The sequence below is a fragment of the Pan paniscus genome, chromosome 11 (assembly GCF_029289425.2).
Source record: "Pan paniscus chromosome 11, NHGRI_mPanPan1-v2.0_pri, whole genome shotgun sequence".
Lineage (NCBI taxonomy): Eukaryota > Metazoa > Chordata > Mammalia > Primates > Hominidae > Pan > Pan paniscus.
Genome location: NC_073260.2, coordinates 13,416,632 through 13,442,500, shown reverse-complemented (window position 1 = coordinate 13,442,500; position 25,869 = coordinate 13,416,632). Strand labels below are relative to the sequence as shown.

At 36.6% G+C, this 25,869-nt stretch overlaps 1 protein-coding gene across 3 annotated transcripts in view; it reads left to right on the top strand.

Moving 5' to 3' along the window:
* Positions 1-25,869, top strand: part of PBX3 (PBX homeobox 3) — a 222,251-nt gene that overhangs the window by 167,460 nt on the left and 28,922 nt on the right. For all 3 annotated transcript variants that reach the window (XM_034929068.3, XM_034929069.3, XM_034929071.3), the window contains exons 3-5: positions 3,099-3,340; positions 17,059-17,249; positions 22,928-23,063. In XM_034929068.3, the coding sequence (XP_034784959.1) occupies positions 3,099-3,340; positions 17,059-17,249; positions 22,928-23,063 (569 nt within the window). The remainder of the gene's footprint in view (positions 1-3,098; positions 3,341-17,058; positions 17,250-22,927; positions 23,064-25,869) is intronic.

The following is a 25,869-nucleotide window of genomic DNA, read 5'->3' as shown; positions in this document are numbered from 1 at the left end:
GTCTAAATCTTAGGGATACGGAAATGAATGTTGTGATTATAAGTAGATTGCAAATAGGGTTTGTTTATTTTTTAAACTTTATAATGTTGTGATGACCAAATAACCTAGATGTAAACCTTTATAAACCTCTGTATGTTTCATTATACATACATTTTGGATTAAAAACAAGTACAATCAAATTTTAAATGATTGTTTTACCATGTTTCAATTTGAAGATATCAAGATCTTTTGATAACCACACAGTCTGATTCATTCTGGCCCTTGCAAATTTAGACCCATTAAAATGTTTATAGGTACCCAGAGGAGTAGGTATTATGACTAAAAGCCAGTATAACTCTAGAAAGTTAGTAAACTAAGTAATAGTGAGTGGCTAGGTAGGTAGGATGAGGAATAAAATGGTAACTAAATGTTTTTAAGTAAGAAAATAAATAGAAATATTCAAATTGAAAGTAATTTTGGAAACCAGGTATTAGTATTTAAAGATCCCATAATCATTACTTTGCTTAATAAAGAAAAGAAACCGATTCACTTTTCAGACTAGTTATGAGAATTCCTTTATTATTGATAGTCTTCTTCTTGTTGCCTATTTGCAAAGTGCTTTAGTACTTTTCATCTAAAGAACTATGAGTTTTCCGTCAGGAAATGATTTTTCTGATGAAATTTGATGCACATAATTTATAAAGTAAATACAAAGGATTGCATTAAAACATATTTTCCTGTTCTTGAGGCAAGCACTTAGTGTTGATTTACTGATAATTTTAGAAATAAGATATTTTTTCATTATAAGAGTAAAACGTTATAGTAATTGATACTGTATACTTATAATTGTTTTTATTTGTGTCCATGGCTTTTGAGCTTATGGATTGCTTCTTATTGGTACGATAATGATGGTTTATATACATATTTATATACATATGTATAAAAGTATCATAGATGGCTAATTAGTTTTGTGCCTTTTGCATTTCTTCCTAATGAATTTCCTTCTGTGTCTCTTATGGTGTACTTCCTTGTATGTTAGTCATTGAGCTTCTTCTCTTGTTTGCCATACATGTGCAGGGAAGTGTAATCATTTTGGGTATGGAAGTTAATCTGCTATTAAAGTACTTCACCACATGTCCATAGGGAAAAGATTAATGTGTTTAACTACAAGGGGAAAACTAGAAACCCGGAGGAAACTTGAAGGTAGATTAAAAAAACGCATTTCAGGAGAGGCACCAGTGTCTATGTAAATACAAAAATCAACAAACACACAAAACTGTGGGCAAAAATTCAGTTGAAAATGGAGAAACTTGAGAAGTCCTCAAACAAGAATAAAAAATTAAACAGAATTCAAAGTGCAGCATAAGAGATTGCTCAGTAAGCTCTCATTGCATGCCAAATGCACAAAAAACTTGCTATGTGAACTACAAGCATGTACAGGTCATGAGATTTTTAACATTTAACACGGAATTAAAAGGAAAATTAAAGATTTAAATTAAAAATGCAAACTTAACCAATACATGGCAGTTCTAGAACAATATTAGGCAGTCCCTTTTAGTTATAGAAGAAACAGTAAATACGTTTGCCTATTTTTAATTATCAGCAGTGTGTTGATACGCATTTTATGAGTTATCTTTTTGCTCTCCTAAATGAATATATTGTCAGTATATTATAGTTTTCAAACCTTATTTGCCTCTGAATAGACAACAGATAAAATTTTAAATTATGGTGAGTTTTATTATCCAGTTGAAATTATTCTGAAGTATAATTTTAAATGAAAGTGACAGCTTTAAAGTGTTTTGGGGAGGAAATTAAAGTTGTGCATTTGTGTTAAGGCAACCAAGAGCTCTGTCATGCCATGGATGTAATTCAGGGCATCTAGGAATGAAATCTGTTCTTAAAAGAATTGACGGTAGCTTTAGGTTAGCATATAAAATCAGGGTTGGTGATCAGTTGAGTACTTGGCAGCTTGTAGATGTTATGTCATGTAAGTTACACTAGACACAAAGTGTGTACCACTGTGGATAAACAACAACAGGCACAGACTCAAAAGACAGAATCCAAATACAAACAAGCAAGGTGCCAACTTCCTTTTCCCCTCTTCCCCAAGAAGACTTGTAACTAGTGTAGGGAACCTGCTTTGAAGCAGATTTACAGAGGTTAATTGGGCTGGGATGTTTTAGATTATGTTACACATTAATGAAAATGCTGATTTTGAGCTGTCATGACTCCAGTGCTTTTTATACCATGATAATTATTTTAAAACTTTGTCTTCTGTGTTGTTGAAAACATTTTGGCAGAAAGCCTGTGTGACCTGATTAAACCTATGAATTGTCAGCTATGATCTATAGTACTCAGAAGAGGTTGCTGACTGGGCATCACTTAGGAAGTTCTTGATTTAAAAGCAAAATTAGATTGAGACTACTGTGCCCAGCCCTGTATTGCCATGTCAATGGCACATTTTTAATACTGTATTTAGTATCCTGGTTTTATAGTTTGCTGGCTATTGCTTAACAATATTCATTTAATAATATATATATTTAAGTATAGCCAGTTACCTCATAATGTATGTATTCCTCTTCTGAAATCACATGATGGAAAAGCCCATCTAATGTTGTTTATTTTTCAATTTTTGATTACAGCTTGTGAATTAATTATTTTATGGGAATTTTAATTCTGTTTCTCCAACTGTACAGAGAGAGACAGAATAACCACCTTTGGATGAGTTTGTTTTATATCCCTGTAATTATTTTCTTTTTTTCTTAAAACATTTTTTACCCTCTTCCCATTTTATGCTTAAATTATCTAAATCTGGGAAGCTTGGATGATTAAAATATTCCAGGAAGCCAGGGTTACCTTTTTCTAAGGATCTAGTCTGTGGTAAATTGAGGCGGTGGGGGGATATTTAAAATTCTAGGGTGCATGTAAACACTATCTTAAAAATAATTTTCATACTTATTCAAACTTACCGATCAAATGTGAACAATGAAGTTCTCAGCATGAATTGTAGTACACTGATGTTGTTTGATCATTTTCTCGAATAAACAAAATACTCACACTATTTGTCCTCTGTTTCTCGCTTCTTCTCTCTCTGTCTCTCTCTCTCTCTTTCCTTGAAGGTCTCAGCATCAGAGGAGCCCAGGAGGAGGACCCTCCCGATCCCCAGCTAATGAGACTGGACAATATGCTTTTGGCAGAAGGGGTTTCAGGTCCTGAGAAAGGTGGGGGATCGGCGGCAGCAGCTGCAGCCGCGGCAGCCTCTGGAGGTTCTTCAGATAACTCTATTGAACACTCAGATTACAGAGCCAAATTGACCCAGATCAGACAAATCTATCACACAGAACTGGAGAAATATGAACAGGTCAGCAGCCGCCACTCTCATAGTCCTACACAAACCCTCTGTTGCTCTTCTATTAGACCATGCTAACCAATTCTGAGGGCTGTGAGGGGTAGGTGTTAACACAAATTACAAAATAAATAAGGTCAATGCAAAAATCCAAGTGAATTGTTGGATTCATGAAATGAAGACCCTTTGAGATTTTGGAGGAGGAGCGCTACCTATTTTATCCCATCTACTTGTTTTAGTTTTATTCATTCCGCACATTCACGTGCCCTTATTACCACACCTGCAGTCATTCTTCCCTTTCACCTCACCACTTGGTGCTCTTCAAAGCTCTGTATAATTAACATTTATGCACTAGCCTTGTTCATAAGCTTTAATCACTTTTGAAGGGAAGCATTGCACAGTGAGCTTTTCCCTCCTATGCTGTGAGCTCCAGAATCCTCCTGGGAATTAATTCTTATGGATTGTGCCATACTATAGGGAACTTCACCAAGTAAGCAGGTTCCGGCCTGTTTCTCTGAGTATGAGACCTCCCAAGATAATTATGGGTACCCCAGGACAGGGAATGCTAGGCAAGGCATTATGTGCTAAATTCCTTATTAGAAAGAGAATATGGGTTAAAAATCCGGTTCTCAGCAATTATATTAACCATACTGAATCTCAGATAACTTTGATTTTAAGTTGCATCTTTATGTAACACCAAGAAAAAATTAATACTGCTAGTTTAACTATAAAATATTACTGATTATAAAATGCTTTCACATTTCAGAGATGTTAAAATGTGGAGAAAAACAAGAGAGTCTTAGATTTAATGTAATAAAGTAAAATATTGGTGGGTCTTTTTACATATATTTTAGTTGTTAGTTTAATGCTGAAAAGCTGCCAAGTTTGAGGAATTCTCATTTGATAAGATTTGTCATTTGGAAGGTAATTTTAAAAACGTATTATGAAACATTTTATAATACATGTACACAAAAATAATGAGAATAGTATTAGATTGAACCCTATGAAATTGCTAAGTTTTGAGGCCAAAAACAGTTGAATATGGTAATTTCATAGAGTTCAACCCCAAATAAGGAATCAGAATCAGCTAGATACTTTTTACCCAGATAAACAGTTATCAACATTTTGCCACTCTTATTTTGTGTACCCAGCCCCAATTTGGTAAGAGTATTTTAAAGCAAGTCTTAGACATCCTATAATTTCACCCATGAGTATTTCACTATGTAGGCAAGTACTTTTTAAAGTCCACACACTTTAGTGTGAAATGGGAGTCCTGGTGAGTTTTGTGTGTGTTTGTGTGTATTTTAAAGACTCTTTTAAAGAGGAGTTTTAAGTTCACAGACCAATTTGAGAGGAAAGAGGAGAGATATCACATATACCTCCTGTCCCCACACATGCATAGTCTCTCCCATTATCAGCATCCCCCACCAGAGGGGTTCATTTGTTAAAATTGATTAACCTACATTGACACATCATTATCACTCAAAATCCATAGTTTACATTAGGGTTCACTCTTGGTATTGTGCACTCTATGGATTTGGATAAATTTATGATGGCATGTACCCATCATTATAGGGTCATGCAGAGTATTTTCACTGCCCTAAAGATCCTCTGTGCTATTCATCCCTCTCTTCTTTTATTCTTTCCTTCCCACTGATCCCTGGCAACCCCTGATCAGTTTTAATACTGATTTTTTTCCCTCTACGTTCCCTGTATAGTTTCAATTATATATATCGTTGTTTTTTCACATTGCCTTTTCTAATATTCTGGATACAATGGTATTAAGCAAATGCTGAATCCTATCCCAGAGGTGAGTGTGTTTTGAGGAAGAGTAGAAAAATTTGTATAGCTTTAAGTTAAAAAGTAGTGTAAATTAATATTATAAGGTGTTTTCTATTTTTGGAATAGGATTTTCTGGGATCTAAAATTGTATGTCTAGTCTCATTTGTAAGAATAACTTCTGGTGGAAAATGTACAAATAAGAATTTTGGAAAAATTATCGCGTGTATGTATGTAAAAATCCCACTTTCTGATTTGACATATGAATAATTGAGAGTAAACAAAATAAGTCATGGTTGAAAAGGTTGCCCCTGAGCATAAACAGTAGAAAATGACTCTTATTTGTAGTATAATCCTAATTGTATAACTTTATGCTAAAATAACTATAACTACTTACTAGATAAACACTACCAGTCACCTTGCATGGAAAGAGATATAATATTAGAGGCCAAATGGCCTGAGTTTTTTGGCTGAGGAATTAAGGTGATTCCTTACTACCTCTTGCCATGTGTCTTTACACCTGCCTCCTTACTTTCTCCATACACTCTGGTGGAAGTTGTGTGAAGCTGGTGTCAGTCAATGACAAGGTCCTGAGTCTCACTGTTTTAGAAATACCCTACAAAATTTTCCATGAGATTTTATGTAACTTTAGCCCCAGCTTATACCAGCATCATATCACCAGGGTTTTTTTGTTGTTGTTTTGTTTTTGGCTTTTAAAATATACATGTATATGCATGTTCTTCATACATTTATCTCTTTTTTTTTTTTGGTTTTTTTAAATTGAAGATCAAATTGGGAAGCACTGAGTTTAAAAATATATTCATGAATTATTTGTGGATATAATCAGTAGCCTAATAACGATCTAAATATATAGTTCCTTTTTCATTTTAATACTTTCAGATGGAAAAATATAGATATATAAAATCTGTACAGTAGGGACAAATGAATAGATGGGGTATGAAGACTAGTTGGCAGATTCAGCAGAATTTTAATTTACACATTTTCTCCTGTAGGTTTGTAATTGTTTTAGAAGTGATGTAGCAGCACTTAATTCTTTTAAGTTGTCTTTGGGGCTGGCTTTTATAGCTCTTGTGACTGTAGTTCTCCAAAGCTATTAGGATCGGTGCATTTTGACCCAAAACAGTCAACTTTTCCTTTCAGTTCTTTAGGGTACAAGGGCTTTATCTGGATGGTCCTTTCAGAGACATGCTTTGGCATTACAAGAAGGGCTAGGCAGAGCTAAGAAGGGATAGGATTTCTGAAATAGATAATATTGTAATTTCCATTTTATAGAGGAGAAAATGAGACTCAGAGAGGGTAAGTGATTTGTCCAATGTCGCACATCTAGTTAGTGTCAGAATCAGACGTTGAAATCAGTTTCTGAAAATGTCTTCCTTTTTCATTGAATTGTGCTGGTACCCATGTAGAACTGGAAAATAATTTAGGTACATTCTGATTTTCTCTGATTTTCCCATGTTGGACTGCATTTGAAATGGGAATAGAGCAGATGGAAAAACAACTTTTTAACTTTTTTTTTTTTTTTAAGACAGAATCTTACTCTGTCGCCCAGGCTGGAGTGCAGTGGTGCAATCTCGGCTCACTGCGACCTCCGCTTCCCAGGTTCAAGCAATTCTCCTGGAATTACAGGCATCCGCCACCATGCCCGTCTATTTTTTTTTTTTTTTTTTTTGTATTTTTGGTAGAGACGGGGTTTCACTATCTTGGCCAGGCTGGTCTTGAACTCCTGACCTCATGATCCACCTGCCTCGGCCTCCCAAAGGGCTGGGATTACAGGTGTGAGCCACCACGCCCGGCCAAAAACAACTATTTTACACTTTCCAGAAATTATATTTTTCCTCCTAAAAGTGAACATGGGTACTCTGAGTGACAGAAAGCTTCATAGTAAATAGGAAGAACATATATGTTAAGGCAAAGGCTTCAACAGAAAATTGTGTTGAGTCTTTTAGAAATAAACTACATTAGAATCTTAGAGTTATTCACTCTACTGTGTTTCACAATGAAGCTGTAATGAAAGTGTATCTGAAGACTGTTTAGATTTAGATTGCCATAAAATTAACAAACATCACCACTGCAGTAAATTAAAGTACCTTATAAGCACAGCCACATTTACAAAGCTAAGCAGACAGACTAGAGCTACAGTTTGAGCAAAATTAAATCCAAGCTGCAAGGCTCAGTTTTATGTGTATGTTTTAGAGATGGTATTGTCTTTAAAATCCTGTCTTTTTTCCCTCCAGAAAATTGTTCTTTTATCATATGTCTCTATTACATAGGCTCAGATTTAATGATTCTTGATGATAACCATCTAAAAATTCACTTATAAACACTTTTGAAATATTAGGCATGGGATATATGTTAGGGTAAGGTTCTTGAATATTACTGCCACCCAAAAGGAAACAAAACTATTTTATTTTCTTCTTGTTGATTCTGACACCCAGCAGGAATATGATAATTTTCCAAAACTTGCGGCAAACTGTCTTATAGTACTTCATCTTGGGTACATTGCCTCGCTTTTTAGCTAAGAGACAAATCTAGTTGCTTCTCTGTCTTATTGTTGATTAGCTACAACTTTTGAAAAATGCCTTTACTGTACCTTGCAAATACTTTCTTATGGTTAAAGGACCACTGTTAGAATAGGTGAGTTCCTAGAACTTAAGCCAAGGTTCCTGGGAAGCCTTATTTTTAAGAAGTAAAGGCCTCCTATTGAGCTGGTCTTTCTTGGTTCCTCCACCACCCTACCAAAAGGAAATGGACACATTGGTTTTTGCAAATGAAATTTGACTTCAACATTTGTTCTCAGTTAAAAAGGAAAAGATATATAATGCTCTATGCAGCTCTCCCACTTTGCTTGTGCCAGAAGAAATGCTTGTACACAGGCAATTCACTCATAATTTACAGCTGCTATAATAGAGATGACATATTGAAAGCTATCTACTATAATTATATTGAAATACATTTTTTGCTGAAGGCAAAAGTGTTGTAAGGGTCCCAACCCTTCCCAAGCATCTGGGAACCTGCTTTCTGAGTTCGCAGATGTCATTTGAACTCACCCCAAATCAGGCAAAGCACTGGAACCAAGGAATACACTGAATGTGCTCAGGACCAATCAGGTAGCATTTGGCCACCAGAGGACTTACAGATTGCAGGGGGAATGGAGAATGGGTGAAAATTTAAACTACTGTAAAAGCATATCCTTGTGCTTTTTGAGGTCTCTACATTATGTGCTTAGGTTTGCTGGCAAAATAGCTTTTGCTTGTAAAGGATTTTATTTTTATCAGATTAAAAAATGCTGATGTTTTCACATTAGAGATTGTGCAGCCTGTAAACTCCTAATTCCGTTTTGCTATTTCTCCTTAATGGTTAAGCAGGACAGACAAAAGGATACTACCTGATTTCATGTTCCAAAGCAAGGATTTGTCATTCATTGTTCCAAGGGAAGGGTTTTACTTCTTGTTGACTTTCATGCCTGGACTTTTCCTTGCCTGGAAGGAGGGTTTGGTTTGTTCCCTTTTTTTCCTTTGAGTTACTAGTTTATTGGCTCTATGTACCAATTGTATTTATGACCACAAGCTCGATTAATAAAATTATTTGTTTTATTTAATACATTTGAATACTCTTTTTTTTTCAACTTCTTTGGAAGCAGTTTTTGTACTTATTCAGGCAATGAGAAGGCAGAACTATATTAGATAAAGTGTGGACTTGCTTGCAGAGTAATGACATAAAAATAGTATGAATTTCATAAAATTACCATTTTCATTGTCATCAATAATAACTGTCATTTACTGAGTATTAATTATGCTCCAGACTCTGTGCAAAGAACTTAACATACATTATATAATATAATCCTTATAAAACCCTCATGAGATAGGTCCCTAAACCATGTAATTAGGTAAGAAGTGTTGAGGTACAACAGCTATTTCATCTTTGTGGCTGTTCCTTAGGCATATTGGTCTCATTCTAGTTGGCTTAGAATCTTTAAATGCAGACTTTTATCCCAAAACAAGAAAAATTTGTGGATTTAATAAGCATTCAGTAAATACAAAATCTACCATATTCGACTAGAATTACTTGTGAGGCTGGCGAGACATTTGGAAAATAGTTGCAGTACAAATTTGAGGGGCATCTACTTTTTAAAAGATATTTATTCTTTCTTGTCAAAAGTGGGCTTTAGAATATTATGATCTGTTTACAGTTAGCTTTTCTTGATGGTTGCAAAAGACCAGTTCAGTTTTTAGATCTGATCACTGATCATTATAAAACTTCCCCCAAAATCAGTGCTTGCCCACTGTCTACTTTGCAGTTTTACTTCCACAATATAAACTTAAAGGCAAAAACGAGGTTGAATCTTGAATCCACAATGAAAAAAGCCCCACCACAAAATAAAGAAAACACTGAAAACTTTAATTTTCTGTGTAAACCAAATATGTACAGATATTGAGGAGACAGTTTTGCCAGCCAAAAATATCATTAAAAAGTTATTGAGAATCCAAATATTTTAAATCCTCAATTATTATTTGGTTTGGATTTTTAAGGAGAAAGGAAAAAATGGGAAAGACAAAGACTCATAATAAAAATTGATTGAAAATGCTTTTAACAGATGAAATCTTCCATGCCTTATGTTAACTGTTATTGCAGTGTGTGTTTTAAACACATAAACAAAAATGCATCCTAGGTAGTTTTCAACAGCTGGATTAAAAGAAAAAGGCTTCTGCCAGTACTTCTAATCAGAAAATTCAAGGCATACTTTTATTTCCCAAATATTGCAATTAACCACAGTATATCTGTATTTATATTATGGACATTAACCAGAAAGCTTGTAACTGACAGTTTCACTTGGAAAACACAAGGCAAGGAAAAATTTCTCCAAATGTCTATTTTAATATATCTTATAGACATGAAGTAAGATATGATAAATGTTTGAAGTGAGCATTCTATATTATAAATAGCATCAATGTTAATATGTGGTTGGGTGGCCCTTCCAAACAACTGCAATCATTTGATCATTCTTACTGTGTTTATATGTTTAAAAAATGTATGCCTTTTAAGGAGCTAGGTGATGAGACAGTACTGTGCTCTGCTCTGAACCTGGTACAGATGATGCTGAAATGAGGCTGTAATTTACTTTCACTGGTATAAAGGAAAAAAATCACTGCCTAAAGTGTATGCATCTTTCTTAAGGGTGTACCCAGATTTTAATTATCTAAATGTAAATAGTTAACGAATTTTACTTAGAGTAATGAGCTAAAGTGCGCACTACATAAATGAGATGTTCTAATTAATCATGTATGAACTACTGGTTTAAAGAAAAGCTATGTGAATTCTGTGAATGTTGGGCTATTGCCAAATTGCTCATCAGCATTTGCATTCATAGATGGCTTCACTTAATAAGTCGTGAGACATTCAGCAAATGTTTTAGCAAATTATGAGTTTTTAGATGCAGACACTTTTTTGCTTTTAACCCTTTTTTCTTATATAAGTCTTTGGCTGCTCTTTAGAATCCATAGACAAACACTCATTCTGGAGAGGTTAAAACCCAGCTAGACAAAAACTAAGAAAGCTAATATCTCAGGTGTCATTCACATAGAAGTCTTGAATTATTTGTTAAGATATATGCCCTGTCATAGATGTATGTTACCATAATGAGTGAGCTAGGTTTGTTGGAATTAACAGTGTTACGTGGCATTAGAAACGCTTCCATACTCTGGTACAGCAGTTTTCAAACTTTTCAGTCTTAGGACTTAGACTCTTAACAATTATTGGAGACTTCTGTAAAAGCATTTGGGTTGGTGGCTTACGTCTATCAATATTTATTATAATAGAAATTAAAACTAGAAAAATTTAAAGTATTTACTGATTATTTTATTTATTTTTTGAGATAGGGTCTTGCTGTGTCGCCCAGGCTGGAGTACAGTGGGGCGAACATGGCTCACTGCAGCCTCGACCTCCTGGGCTCAAGTGATTCTCCTACCTCAGCCTCCTGAGTAGCTGGGACCACAGGTGTGCATCATTGTGCCCAGCTAATTTTTAATAATTTCCTGTAGAGATGGGGTCTCACTGTTGCCCAGGCTGGTCTTGTACTCCTGGGCTCAAACATTCCTCCTGCCTCAGCCTCTTGAAGGGCTGGGATTACAGGTGTGAACCACTGCACCCAGCCTATTTTGTTTTATTTTAGAGACAAATTCTCACTCTGTCGCTCAGGCTAGAGTGTAGTGGTATGATCATAGCTGACTTCAGCCTTGATCTTCTGGGCTCAAGTGATCCTCCTGCCCCAACCCCCCTAGTAGCTGAGACCACAGGTGTGTGCTACCATGCCCGGCTTAATTTTTAAATTTGTTTATTATAGAGATGAGATCTTGCTGTGTTGCCCAGGCTGGTCTTGAACTCCTGGGCTCAAGCAATACTCCCACTTCGCCCCCACAAAGTACTAAAATTATAGGCATGAGCCACCATGGCCAGCCCTAATTAATTTAAAAATAACAACAAGCTATTATATGTTAACCTAAATAACTTTTTTTAAAAACAAAAAACCTTAAAATTTAGTGAGAAGAATGGCCTTACTTTTTCATCTTTGCAAATTCACTATGGGCTTGACAGAAGTCAGCTTGAGTCTCATATCTGCTTCTACAGTCAACTGTTGTCATATGGTTGAAATAAATGAAAAGCATTTGACCTCACACAGATATGTCATTGCAAAAGAGAAGACGTTAATAGCCTTTTCAGATAATTGTGAATACTATTTTTTGATATTACACCAAAACTTGACAAGTTATAGTTTTGTAAAGGTATGTTGCAACGAGAAGCCTGAAACCATGTCAGTTAACTTTTTGTACTCTGTTTATTTAAGATCACTGGTCTGGTTTTCACTTTGAATGGCTCTTGTACCTATGTGTGCTTTTGTAACATCATGCGTTGATAATTTGGAAAGTACAGGTTTACTGAATTATGCGTATCTTCCAAATTTTGACACATTTCATTATGTAATATCAAAATATCTTGTTTATGGATATCAACTCTGAACTCATCAGAAAGTCTACTGGGAAACTGTTAAGCTTACAATGGTGGATGCAAGTTTTTCAAAATTCTAATTTTCACTTGAAAACTCAAATTTTTTAATTGGCATAATTCTGTCAGCTGTTTTCCTTGGCATGGAAGGCTTACTTGTTTCATTTCTGAGAGAACATCTGCCAAATACCCAACTCCATATAATCATAATTTATCATATTTGTTTTCAAGTAAAAATGATGTTCCATGAAGAAAGTGACTTCTGCTCATTACTTAACCATAAAAGTGCTCTTTCTCAAGACAGTCCTCCTTCAATGTGCAAATACAAGTGCTTTTTTGTGTGCTTCCCATTTGACACACGCAATATTAAAGACATACTCAAAGGTTGATATGTAATAAGATGAATAATTGATATTGCTTCATCAAGGACATTCCTAAGTCAAATGGGCTTTTATTGTGTTTGTGTGAATGTATGGTGGTGAAAAATTTTAAAATATATCAAAGATTACCTAGCATAGCGTTTCCCAAAGAGTTTTTCCTAGCACGTTGGTCCACAAGATGCCGTAGAGCTGTGCTGTCGAATATGGCAGCCACTAGCCACTTGTATCTAATGAGCACTTGAAGTCTGACTAGTCTGAATTGAGATGTGCTGTCAATGTAAAATACACACTAGATTTCAAAGAGTACAAAAAAAGAATGAAATACCTCATTAACAGTTTTTTTGTCTTTCTTTGTTTCTTTCTTTCTTAATTTTCTTTCTTTTCTTTCTCTCACTCTGTCACCCAGGCTGGATGCAGTGGCATAATCTCAGCTCACTGCAGCCTCTGCCTCCTGGGCTCAAGTGATCCTCCTACCTCAGCTTCCCAAGTAGCTGGGACCACAGGCGTGCCACCATGTCCAGCTAATTTTTTATATTTTTGGTAGAGACGGAGTTTCACCATGTTGCCCAGGCCAGGATATTTTTTATATATTGGGTTAAGTGAAATATATTGTTGATTAATTTCACCTAATTCTTTGTATTTTATTTTTTAATATGGCTACTGAGAATTTAAAAATTTAATATGTGGCTCACAATGTATTTCTATTGGACAGGATTACTCTAGAGAGAAATTTTGTGGCCAAATTTATTTGGGAAAAAGTTGGATATGCTATTTCTCCTTGAAGATTTATTACAAATATTAGGATAGGAATACTGAAGAGTCTTACCCACAAAAAATTTTTAAGATTTTGGTTAACCCGGCAATTCCCAAACATATCATATTGTTGGACTATTAGTTAACATTCTATGGAACTAGCTGTAGAACTATAGAATTTGTTAATCCCAGTTTGGGAATAGTTCTACTTCAGTTATCTTTGTTTTACTGATGAGAAAACTGAAGGGTAGAGTTGGTCACATTACATAAATTGGAAATTATATAAACATCTCCTTAGGGAAAGTTCAAGAAAAAGATATATACATATATTTATTGGTAGGGTGACCACTTGTTTTTAATTTGGCATAAAATCATTTAAATTGATAATATAGGCCAGGTATGGTGGCTCACGCCTGTAATCCCAGCACTTTGGGAGGCCAAGGTGGGCGGATCACTTGAGGTCAGGAGTTCGAGACCAGCCTGGCCAACATGGTAAAACCTTGTCTTTACTAAAAATACAAAAATTAGCTGGGCTCAGTGGCATATGCCTGTAATCCCAGCTACTCGGAAGGCTGAGGCACGGGAATCACTCAAACTCAGAAGGCAGAGCTTGCAGTGAACCAAGATCGTGCCACTGCACTCCAGACTGGGCAGCAGAATGAAACTGTCTCAAAATAATAGGCCAGGTGCTATTTATTACAGGCTCATGCCTATAATCCCAGCACTTTGGGAGGCTGAGGCAGGTAGCTCACTTGAGGTCAGGAGTTCGAGACCAGCCTGACCAACATGGTGAAACCCCGTCTCTACTAAAAATACAAAAAAAATTACCCGGGCATGGTGGCACATGCCTGTAATCCCAGCTACTTGGGAGGATGAGGCAGGAGAATCGCTTGAACTTGGGAGGCGGAGATTGCAGTGAGCCAAGATCGTGCCATTGCACCACAGCCTGGGTAACAAGAGCTAAACTCCGTCTCAAAAAAAATAGTAATAAGATAAAATAAATGGATAATATAGTGGGGAAGATCTTAAATTTATTTTTTTAAATCTTGGTTTCTGCCTTCAACTTCTGGTTTTAGTCTACAACATTGCTTAATGTTTTACTGTGTCATATCCTGGGACAATGATTATTAACCTTTTAAAATTGTAGACTGAGATTCTGAAAAGAAAACAAAAGCTTCACAGATTCTCTCATCAGAATTATTAATATGCACACAACTTGTGTAGGATTTCAGGAGGTCATTGACCTTCTAAACCTATCCATTGACTGCAGATTAAGAATTCTTCTCTTATGATTCAGGGATAATGAATTTATGGCTATTAACCAACATAACTCTCACTCTTGAATTGTAGTATTAAAAAGCCCACCAATCTGTAGATGTTTATTAGGTATGTATATTGCATAATTCTACACTGAAGAATCCCATAAGTATAATATAGTGTCACCACTCACAAGGAATTTAATATTTCCTATGGCTTAAAACATATTTTTGAAAAAACTTTACATGATAAGACTCATTTTACCTTACCTTAGAAATATTTATGGAAAGCTCTGTAAAATTTTAGAGTAAGTGAAATACACAGGGTTCAGGAAAGGTTAGTCCTCTAATGAGCAGTTAGAAAAACCATCATGTGCTATATGTGAGCAATGTTTGGGATATCTCTAGGGAAGTGGACATTATTATAACTTCCAAACACGTCTTGCATTGATCAGTGATTTTTCTGTCTTCTCACTCCATCAGGGACACCCGTGCAGTAAGATGCAGAATTTCCCGTCCTGCATTTTTAAGAAAAATGCCAGAAGAGACTCTTTTTCTTCAGGAGTATAAACTGGTGCTTTATTTACCAGGCAGTACTGGATTTCAGTGTAGGCCCAGTTATACAGATTTATAAATCAAAGAGAATATAGATGAAGTTGGATGCAGTGGCACATACCTGTAATCCTAGCAGCTCAGGAGGCTGAGGTGGGAGGATCTCTTTAGGCCAAGAGTTTGAGACAAGTCTGGGCAACATAGCAAGACCCTGACTCTAAAAAAGATTTAAAAATTAGCTGGGGGCCGGGCGCCGTGGCTCATGCCTGTAATCCTAGCACTTTGGGAGGCTGAGACAGGTGGATTGTCTGAACTCAGGAGTTTGAGATCAGCCTGGGCAACATGGTGAAACCCCATCTCTACTAAAATACAAAAGAAATTAGCCGGGCATGGCGGTGTGTACCTGTAGTCCCAGCTACTCCGGAGGCTGAGGCAGGAGAATTGCTTAAACTCAGGAGGCGGAGGCTGCAGTGAGCCGAGATCACACCACTGCACTCCAACACTCCATTCTGGGCGACAGAGCAAGACTCTGTCTCTACAATAATAATAATAATAATAAAAAATACATTAAAAATTAGCTGGGTATGGTGGCACATGCCTGTCGTCACAGCTACTTGGGAAGCTGAGATGGGAGGATTGCTTGAGCCCAGGGGCTTGAGGCTGCAATGAACTATGATCATACCACTGCACTCTAGCCTGGGTGACAGAGTGAGACTCTGAATATTAGGGGAAACAAATGTGTGTGTGTGTGTGTGTTTGTGTGTATGTACTGAAAGAGACAATGTCTGAGGATTTTTTTTTTTTTTTTTTTTTTGAGACAGAATCTTGGAATCTCGCTTTGTTGCCCAGGCTGGAGTGCAGTGGCGCGATCTCGGCTCACTGCAAGCTCCATCGCCTGGGTTCACGCCATTCTCCTGCCTCAGCCTCCGGAGTAGCTGGGACTACAGGCGCCCGCCACCACGGTGGGCTAATTTTTTGTATTTTTGGTAGAGATGGGGTTTCACTGTGTTAGCCAGGATGGTCTCGATCTCCTGCCCTTGTGATCCATCTGCCTCAGCCTCCCAATGTGCTGGGATTACAGGCGTGAGCCACCGCCCCCGGCCTGAGGATTGTTAACTAAAAAGTTTGAGACCCAGATCTGATCCTTATTTTCTGTTGGACATCCGTTGAAGAGTTGAGCTGCTTTACAGAGATGGCTTATATCCACTAAAGGCCTGCACTACAGCTAAATTATAATAGGTCATTGGAATGCTTGGCACGCAAGGCCCTTTATGTGCTAATTCAAACCTGAATCCTTTTGCTTGTTTACATATTATCTGTATTCCTATTTGCCATTCTCTGAACTTGCAACATACTGTTATTTCTAGTACCTGGAATTCCTCCTGACTTCCATCTTTATCCACCTTTCAAAGATGCTACCTATTGTTTAAAGCTCAATTCGTGAAGCCTACAGATGAAAATATTCCTTCCTTGGAACTTAATATCTTCCTGTTAGTCTTTGCACTGAATTAGTTTTTTATACATTTTTTCTCACCAAAGGCCAGGCCTGCATCTTGCTCATTTCTGTGTTCCTTACAGCACTGGCAAGAGTTTGAACTTTGTAGTTGTTCAGTAAGCATTTGTTGATTAAATGTAAAACTCCAGAGAAAATAGGTGGTACTTAGTATTAACAATTAACATATATTTTTACTTGTATATGGGAATTGATAGGGAGCATCCTCGAATGGGAAAACATCATTTTGGAACTGGACAGGGGTGGGTGGGAAGAGTAGTTGAATGCTATCTCCTTGCACGTCTGACCATGCACAGTTTCAGAATTCTTGCTGCTTTAACTACTATTACTACCATTTTACAAGTGTCTTAGTTTTCATTTTACCCTACACACTGTATAATGCTATTGGTGATTGCAAATGAGGTGTAAATTCAGATGAGTGAATGTCTTCATGTGATAGTAGATAGTTTCCAAAGGAGTGATTTTTTTTTTCCGTTACAGGCATGTAATGAATTTACTACACATGTGATGAACCTTCTCCGAGAACAGAGTAGAACACGTCCCATTTCTCCAAAAGAGATTGAAAGAATGGTGGGCATCATCCATCGAAAATTTAGTTCCATTCAGATGCAGCTCAAACAAAGCACTTGTGAAGCAGTTATGATTTTAAGATCAAGGTTCCTTGATGCCAGGTATGTGAAGCCATAAATCTATTGCATGGCTTTCCCCCGTCTGTCACTCCTTGTGTATTATTTTCTGTAAAACTGACCAGTTGGTCTTAGATTCTTTTGGCCATATGAGTCTTTTGTACAATGGACAGGTAATTCAACTCATGGTTCCTGTGCTGTCAAGCTTTCCTGTCTGGGAATGGTAATGTGGGTTAGCTGCCAGTTTAGTGACTCAGGAAATGAATAGGATTAGTGTCTCTGCTAATGACTTTAGGAATATGTAGCCTTTCCATTCTGATGCTAAAAGGTATTTTTAAGAATAGTTTTCTGCATATAACTATTTTAACAAGGGGTATTTTGTAAGAATTTCTTAATGTTACACGGGTTGTGCATAGTATGGGAAAATACTTGGAGATATTGATACTCCTAAGAAGGAAGTGTCATTTCAGTTAATAGCAGTTACCACAAAACTCCAGAATCTGTATTTCCAAATCAAGAAAGAAAGCCTACCATTTTTCCTGTAAGGATGAAAATTTCCCTTTATCTGAAGCTTTCCCCAAGTTTCACAGGAGTTAGGTAATATATTGTATATGGTAATAAATTGTCTACAGTGACCTACTGAGTGACAGAACAGAAGAATTGTCAACGTCCTAGTGTACACTGCCTCTGTAGGGATGCTTCTCGGGGCATTGCTAAAGCTTATGATGAATCTGCAGCTTTGGAAAGGAGTTTCTATTTTGTTTTTCTTTCTTCTCCCATGGAATCTGACAGTGGTGATAATTATCATCCAAATCTCACAATATTAAAGGAAATAACTAAGATAGCTTCTCAACTGGAAAACAAAGTGTGTGGAGCATTTTCAGTGTTTTTCATTTTAGCTCTTTATTTTCGTCTCAGTTCCTGCCCATCCTTTTGTACATGGGCTAACACAGTACCTACTAGTCTCCCTGTCTCCAGTCCTACTGCCCTCCAGCCCATCCTCCATATCCCTTGTCTGTTTCTATAACATCACCGTGCTACCATGATTGCTTTGCTTGAAAACCACAGTAGCTTTCCAATGCTGGATATATGCATACTTAACATATACACTCCTTAACCTGACATTTAAGGCCTGTCCCTCTCTGCATTACTTCTTTGTTGTTGTGAAGATTTTATTATTCTTTTTTCTATTTTAAAAATGCCAAGCTCACTATGGAAAGTTTGGAAAATATATGGAATAAAAGGATGAAGGATAAAAGTTAACCTCATTTTTATTACCTAAAGAAAAAATCACTATAAATGTTTTATAATATTCTCTCTCTTTTTGTTTGTTTGGGGGCTTTTTAAAAGAAATATTTCTGTGATGGGTCAATATGCATAATTTGGTCTGCTTTTTAAAAAATTTACCATGAATACATAAACATTTTCATGTAGTATAAGCTCTAATTATTAATAGCATTTTAACAATTGAAGTTACCAAATGAATATAAAATAAATAATGTCCTTAGCATTCCCTTATTTTTGAGCATTTAATTTGTCTCCATTAATTTTTCTTTTTCTTTTTTTTTGAGAGAAGGTCTCATTCTGTCACCCAGGCTGGAGTGCAGTAAGTGATGCTATCATGGCTCACTGCAGCCTCGACATCCCATGCTCGAGTGATCTTCCTGCTTCTGCCTCCCGAGTAGCTGGGAGGCATTTGCCACCATGCTCGGATAATTTTTGTATTTTTTGTAGAGATGGTGTTTCACCATGTTGCCCAGCCTGGTCTTGAACTCCTGAACTCAAGCTATCCTGCCTCCCAAAGTGCTGGGATTATAGGCAGGAGCTACCATGCCCAGCCAACTATTAATTTTCATATAATTTCTTCCTTTCTTCCTTCCTTCCACAAATATTTATTGGTACTGAGGATATATTGGTAAACAAGACAGATTAATATACTTGCCCCAATTGAGCTTATATTCTACTTGAAGAAACAGACAGTAAACAGGTGAACAAATATACCATAACATTCTATTTAATAATGTAATGAAATGTAATAGGGTGATAAGTGGTATGCAGAAAAATAAAGCAAGTCAAGGGGAGAGAAAATGGAGAGGGTACTATTTTAGATAGATTTTTATTTAAACTAACATTTTAATGAAAATCTTCATTGATTGAACCTTTTTGGTCTTTAGGATTATTTCCTAAGGATCAATTCTTAGAAATGGAATTATTAGATCTGAGTTTGAACATTTTCAGTGTTCTTATTTATATATCACTAAATTGTTCTTTCCTGTGTTTCTTCCAAAATGAAATGCTTCATGGAATTATGTTTCTACTGCTTAGAATTCCTTCTTTTCCTAAGTCTAACCACTTAACTTCCCTGGCTCCCACAACAAACTGTCTCTCTAAGCTGGTTACCAGTAATGAGTCATCATCTGTGAGGGTATCTGGAATGGAGCCCGGAGTGGAACCAGTGCTTGTACTTGTTGGATCTAGTGAGATCTTGCTCATCGTTCCGGGTCTGGTCTAAATGCTCGCTTTTCAGAAAATCCACCTTAATCACCCCACTGGACTAGCCCTTCCTTCCCTTGAACACTTATACTATGTTTACGCAACTATTCAGACTGAAAGTCATGTAGGCTCCCTTTTCTTGTAGTTTTTCATGAACATTTCTTCTCTCCCTTAGTAAGCCACAGTGTCATTGAAAGCAACAGCCAAGACTTACACATTTGCATTCCCCACAATTCTAGCAAGTGACTTACATGTTAGAGGCTACCAAAAATAATTTATTGACTGGCCATATGAATGAATAATTCCACTTAATACTTTGTAACAGCTCAAATCAGGGTTAGAGAGGTAGCATCAGAAGACAAAAAACATTTTAAAATTATTTGTCTAATTTGAGCATTTTAATAAAAAGTATTATGTAACAAAGATAGTAAAACATGTCTGATAGAAATATTTTCTAATATAATTGCTATCCTTATTTCTGCTGATACTTTCCCATTCTTGTCAACATGCGTGCTTATTTTTTAAATAACTGCATTCATAATGTATACACCTAAATGATTTATTTTTCTTCCATGAAGAGAAAGTATATTAACAGCCTAAAGTGAGCAGGGCCAGAATGAGAGAGTGGCAGAGCTTGGAGCAGAGTCTCTTCTCCCGTAGAGATTGCTGTTAGTAATGTTGTGATGCTGATGGAACACAGGCCTGGACTGATGTGCCACTGCACACTGGCCTGAGGCATAGCCATTTAGAGTGTGGTGAACCCTGGGGGAGTGAAACTGAGGGGAAATGCTTAATGGGCATTTTCTACAGGATGCTTTCTAAAAAATAAATAACGTATAAGACCAAGTTCTCTCCTGTGCCTTCAAGTGAATGCAAATACTGAGCTTTGGTTCCATCTATTCTTGTAGTGCCTCCCAGCAAGCCCTCTGCACTGAGAAGGCAAGGGGCTCTGCTCTAGGCAAACATGCTCAGTCAGATATATGATTCCCTTGCTCACTCTGACTTCCCATGCTCATGTTTGCTTCATAATTGGACAAGACAAAGCATGCACCAATGCAAAACATTTAAGAATAAATTTGGGTAGGTCCGTCTCCTCTTCCAGTAGAAGTGCTGTAGTTTGGACACAGCCAGAATGTCCGGTGAGCTATTCTGTTTGTTCTCTGAGGTGTTTTGATGTTTGTTAAAAACCACCCCTGGGCAAAAGTGATGTGAGCCAAACTTCTCTTTGCTTTTCTAGATATATTTCTTTTTGATCCTCCTTTCACACGTCGCTATTTCCCACAGAAATGCACTTGTGTCATCTATTCCCATCTACCCTGGGCCTTGCTCCTGGGCTCCAGGAGCTTGCTTACATATAGTGGAATTGAGTGGAGTGGCTGGAGCAGGGATACAGGGAGGGACAAGGAGGGTTGGAACAGGCAGGTGCATATCTAAGGGGGCAGCTATCACTCAGCTTTAACCTAGAGCTGCCTTCTGAGAACGTGGGCCCAGTACTGTTGGTATCCCAATTTTTCATAAGAAGTCAGAAACCTAGATTTTTATGAGCAGGTAATTACTGTGTGGTCTCAATAAATAATGTCTATGGGCAAGATAATGTCCATAAATTTGACATTTTCAGTATCTAGTCTAGACATTACCCATGCACCTACTCATCAGAGTGTACCTCTTCAATGTGCTCTCACCTCGGGACCTTGTCTTTCTTTTCAAGCAACACGTGACTCCTGCAAAAATGCTAACTGTTCTTCTTTTTGGTGTATTTGTCTTCATTCCATTCCTTCCCTGTCTTCTCTTACCACCTCCCCATCCAGTTCATCATCAAATCCTGTTGATTTTAATCCCCAAATAGATCTTGAATCTCATCTTCATCCTCTAGAAAACAACAGTTTAACCCTCCTAAAAATTATTGAAATTAAGACATTTCAGGACTAAAACCTGAGTTGTTTTGATCAGACCTAGATTTCTTGCTCCCTTGACTCTCCCTTAATGTTGAAATGTAGATCACATACTTAACCTGCCATATGAATGACACCATTTTGACTAGAAGAATCTCATAGAGTGCATACCTATACAACAGCCTACTGACTCTTTGTTTTCTGACTGTGGGATATCACAATTGAGAAGAATTAAGATTATTTGGAAGAAAGTATTAAGAAAATTATCTGGGGAAGGTATTTTCTAATTACTGGAGTACTTAATTGAAAGTGAATTCTGACAAATGATAATTTTCAGGCTGGAATTCTTTAAAATCTTAATAACAAAACCCAAATATAAATGACATTTTTGCTACTTGAAATATGTTGTTAATAAATGCTTGATCTTTTGAAAGTCTGTTACCCCCTTCCCAACAAAAACAAAAGATAACTTTTTGTTCTCTCCTCTTTGCCTAGTGAAGGAAATCATACCTCAGTCCAGGAAGTTGCTTAAGCAGAAAAACCTAGAAATCCTTCCCGAGGCATTTTTTTTTTTCCTAAACTTCCTTCTCTATCTCCCTCACTCACTCCTCCCATTCAATACATCATCAGGTCCTATTGCTTTTACCTTTCAAGTAGATCTTGAGTCTTGTTTTCATTGCTCTCACCTTGTGCCAAGTTACTATCATCTTCATTTTGACCAGTGCAATCATCTCCTAAAATGGGCTTTGCAGTTCCTTTCATGCCCTCCTCCACCTATTCTCAGCAGTCAGAATGATCTTTTAAAAACATAAAACTTAAAACCTTCAATAGTTTCCTATTGCACTCAGCATAAAATCCAAAAATTCTTATAGCTCCACTGAGCTTCTGTAATCTGCCCCCTGCCCATCCTTCCAGACTCATCTCACACATTCCCTGTCTTTTACGGTGCCCCAACCTGCTCTAACCCTTTAGACAAGATATTTCTCTTTCAGAACTCTTCCTCTGCCCAGTCCTCTTCCCTGTAAGCTCTCTGATAGACTTTGTTTGTTCTCACTGGATCTTCATTGAATATCTAAAATATTAGGTCTTCAAAGAAAGAAGCACAATTAATTGTGCTTCATAGTCTGGTATTTTTCTCAGTGATCCTACATCTTAAAATGAGTTGGATAATGCCTTGGAGGATGTCTAGAACATAACGTATAATATCACAGAAATAAATTAGACCTTAAGGATGTTTAAAAAGAGAAATCTACTTTTTTGGTGTCATCCTAATTAACCCATCCCTCTTAGGTTAATGCTGATTGTAACTGCAATTATTTTCTTTCACTCTTGTCATAGACGGAAAAGGCGTAACTTCAGTAAACAGGCCACAGAAATCTTGAATGAATATTTTTACTCACACCTCAGCAACCCCTACCCCAGTGAAGAAGCCAAAGAGGAGCTGGCCAAGAAATGCAGCATCACAGTGTCACAGGTGAGAAAGGACCCATGGGTCTGTCTTGTTCCCTGTGGAGACAGGAACCTCATTCCTTCCTCAGGGCATTATTATCAAATTTCATATCCAAATGTTCTATCATCAAAAAAGATATAAGGAAAATGTAGATATTTCCACAGTTTTAGGCAAGATTTTAAACCTTAGATAATTTTTAAAAACTGTAAGTGGCGAAGAATCAAGACCACCACCACCCCCATTCCCCAGTGTAAATCTTCTCTAGAGAGGACATAAACATGCCATGGGGAGAGATGCAGTTTACACTTAAGTGACTCTCCAGTAAATGGCATGTATTCCTGGTTTCCCTGATTTAGATGACTGACCTAAGCTTCTACCAGCAGGAAACCAATTTATTTGTTGCCAAAAGGAAATTTAATATAACTCTTTGGTGAAAGCTTTGAGGAATTCACCAGGCCCTTTCTTGGTAACATACTACAATGTTTGAATCCCAAGGATTTCTTTGCTTCCTTATTATCCATTAAACAGAAGGATTAAATTCATGCTTTCAGGGTTTCTGATTTTGGGGTTTTTAAAAAAATGTTTATTTGTAGTAATTTCTGACCCTGAAGTTAGTTGTCATCTTCTAACAAAAATACATTTAGTTTTAGTCAGATAGACTGGTATTTGGACTGAGGATTGGAAACAAATAAATTAACAAACAAGTGTACCTCTTTAGAACATAAATATATCGTATTAGCATTACCTCTAAAATACAATTTTATATAAATGTTCATATTATTGTTAATAGATTGACATTTGAAGAGCATTTCTTTATAGCATGCAAAAGCAGTAGTTTACCAACCAGTTTTTGTAGTGAAACTTAAGGAAAAGCTGACGCTTGTCAAAAATTTCAGTGTTCACTAGGGGTCACATGAAACCACTTTTAAAAGTAGTTTCTAAATAAATACTGGTGCTGTAGATAAAGTTCAAGATACTAAAGATCCCTTTCAAGTTCCAATGAGGGTCTCATATCAGTGTATGAAGTCATTGTTATTTGAGGGAATAGGGCCTGGGTGTAAGATGATTTCCAGCTCCTCTTTTGGCATTATTTTCTGTAGAAACTCAAGAGCAAACTTTGATTCATAACTAAGGTTTCATTCAAGGTTTGTTGTCATTTCTCTTATGAAATGGTATATCTTGATTTCTTTTTACGCAGTTAGAAATGGAATATAATTGATTTGGATTACCAGCTTACATAGACATATATTATATAAAACATTACTAACTGGGTTACTCACTTCCATATGAAATATGGAGGAATAATATGATATGCCGGGTTAGCCAGAGAAGACAAAATTAAAAGAAGAATCGTTTCAAGTAGGATTTTATGGCGAGTGGCTTTTCCCTGAACATTAGTGAAAGGATTAGGTTCATGCCGAACACCAGATGATGATGCCACGCCTGGTTTTCCTGTTCTCACAACCACTCTCTGACTTAGAATTTGGATGTTTGTGGATGAGTTTAAGCATTTTCTTGCTGCCACTCTTTTTAAAAAAACAATTCTATAGTATATGCACCATTAGAGAATAAAACAGATTAATATCATCTATTTCAAAAACAATAGAATCTGGAGTTTTCATTAGCTGTAGTACTTCACACTTTGTGTGTAGTGTAGAGTGTGCTCAATACACACTTGTGGAATAAGTGATAAAAAGGTTTCCTTCTGGCTGTTCTGAACTAGGGAGTTTTAACTTCTAAAATAGGCTAGGAACCCACTTACCAGTGTGTTTTTTTTTAAAACAGTTAATTATTAAATTTATTTCACTTGTTTACTATGGAAAAGTAGCTTTATTATGTTTTGAATTTTTTTTTTAGCAATTGCTGAGAAAAAGGTACAGAGGTAGAAATAATATAGATATAGCTCTGTTACTCTGTCTAAAAAGCAAACTTTCTGACCTTGTTTCTTCCAGGTCAGCCTTTCAAACACAGAATTTCAGAAATAAGTTATGCTTATAAATTAATGGCCTTTTGTTTAAGTTTTTAAAAAGTGAAAGCAAGAATTTCTGTTCTAGGCCTGACAGGTCAACTGCTTTTGCTTTTTCTTTTTTTAAGACAGGGTCTCGCTCTGTCACACAGGCTGGAGTGCAGGGATATGTTATCACAGCTCACTGTAACTTTGAACTCCTGGGCTCAAGCAATCCTCCTGCCTCAGCCTCCTGAGTAGCTAGGACTACAGGCACGCCACCACACCCAGCTGATTTTTTAATTTTTTGTACAGACAGGGATTCACCCTGTTGTCCAGGCTGGTCTCGAGCTCCTGGCCTCAAGTGATCCTCCAGCCTCAGCCTCCCAAAGTTTCGGGATTACAGGCATGAACCACTGCACCTGGCTAACTACTTTCAAAAGAGAAAAAATATTGTTTAAAATGTAAATCATACTGAAATACAATTAAATTTAGAATCTAGAAATTGTTCATAGAGAAAACCAACTTTAAAAATATTGAAGCCCCCTGGAAACAGGCAACTGGAATAACACTATTTTTACTAGATTTAGAATATATGAAACTCTGATTTATTATTTACTGCAACTGCTTATAATAATAATAGGGAAACTTCAGAAGAAGTGTAAGGCAATATCTTTAGTGCTGTGAGGGCAGGCGAGAATTCCTTAAACAGGACATAAAATGTGTAAGGAACAAAAGAAAAGACTGATAGATTCAATGGTAGAACTTTTGTTTATCAAAGTACTTAATAAAGACTGAAAACATCAACATGATACAACTATTCAGTAAAGATTGGATCAGATATAATTATCAATAGATATTAAATCTAGAGGAAAATTTAGATGA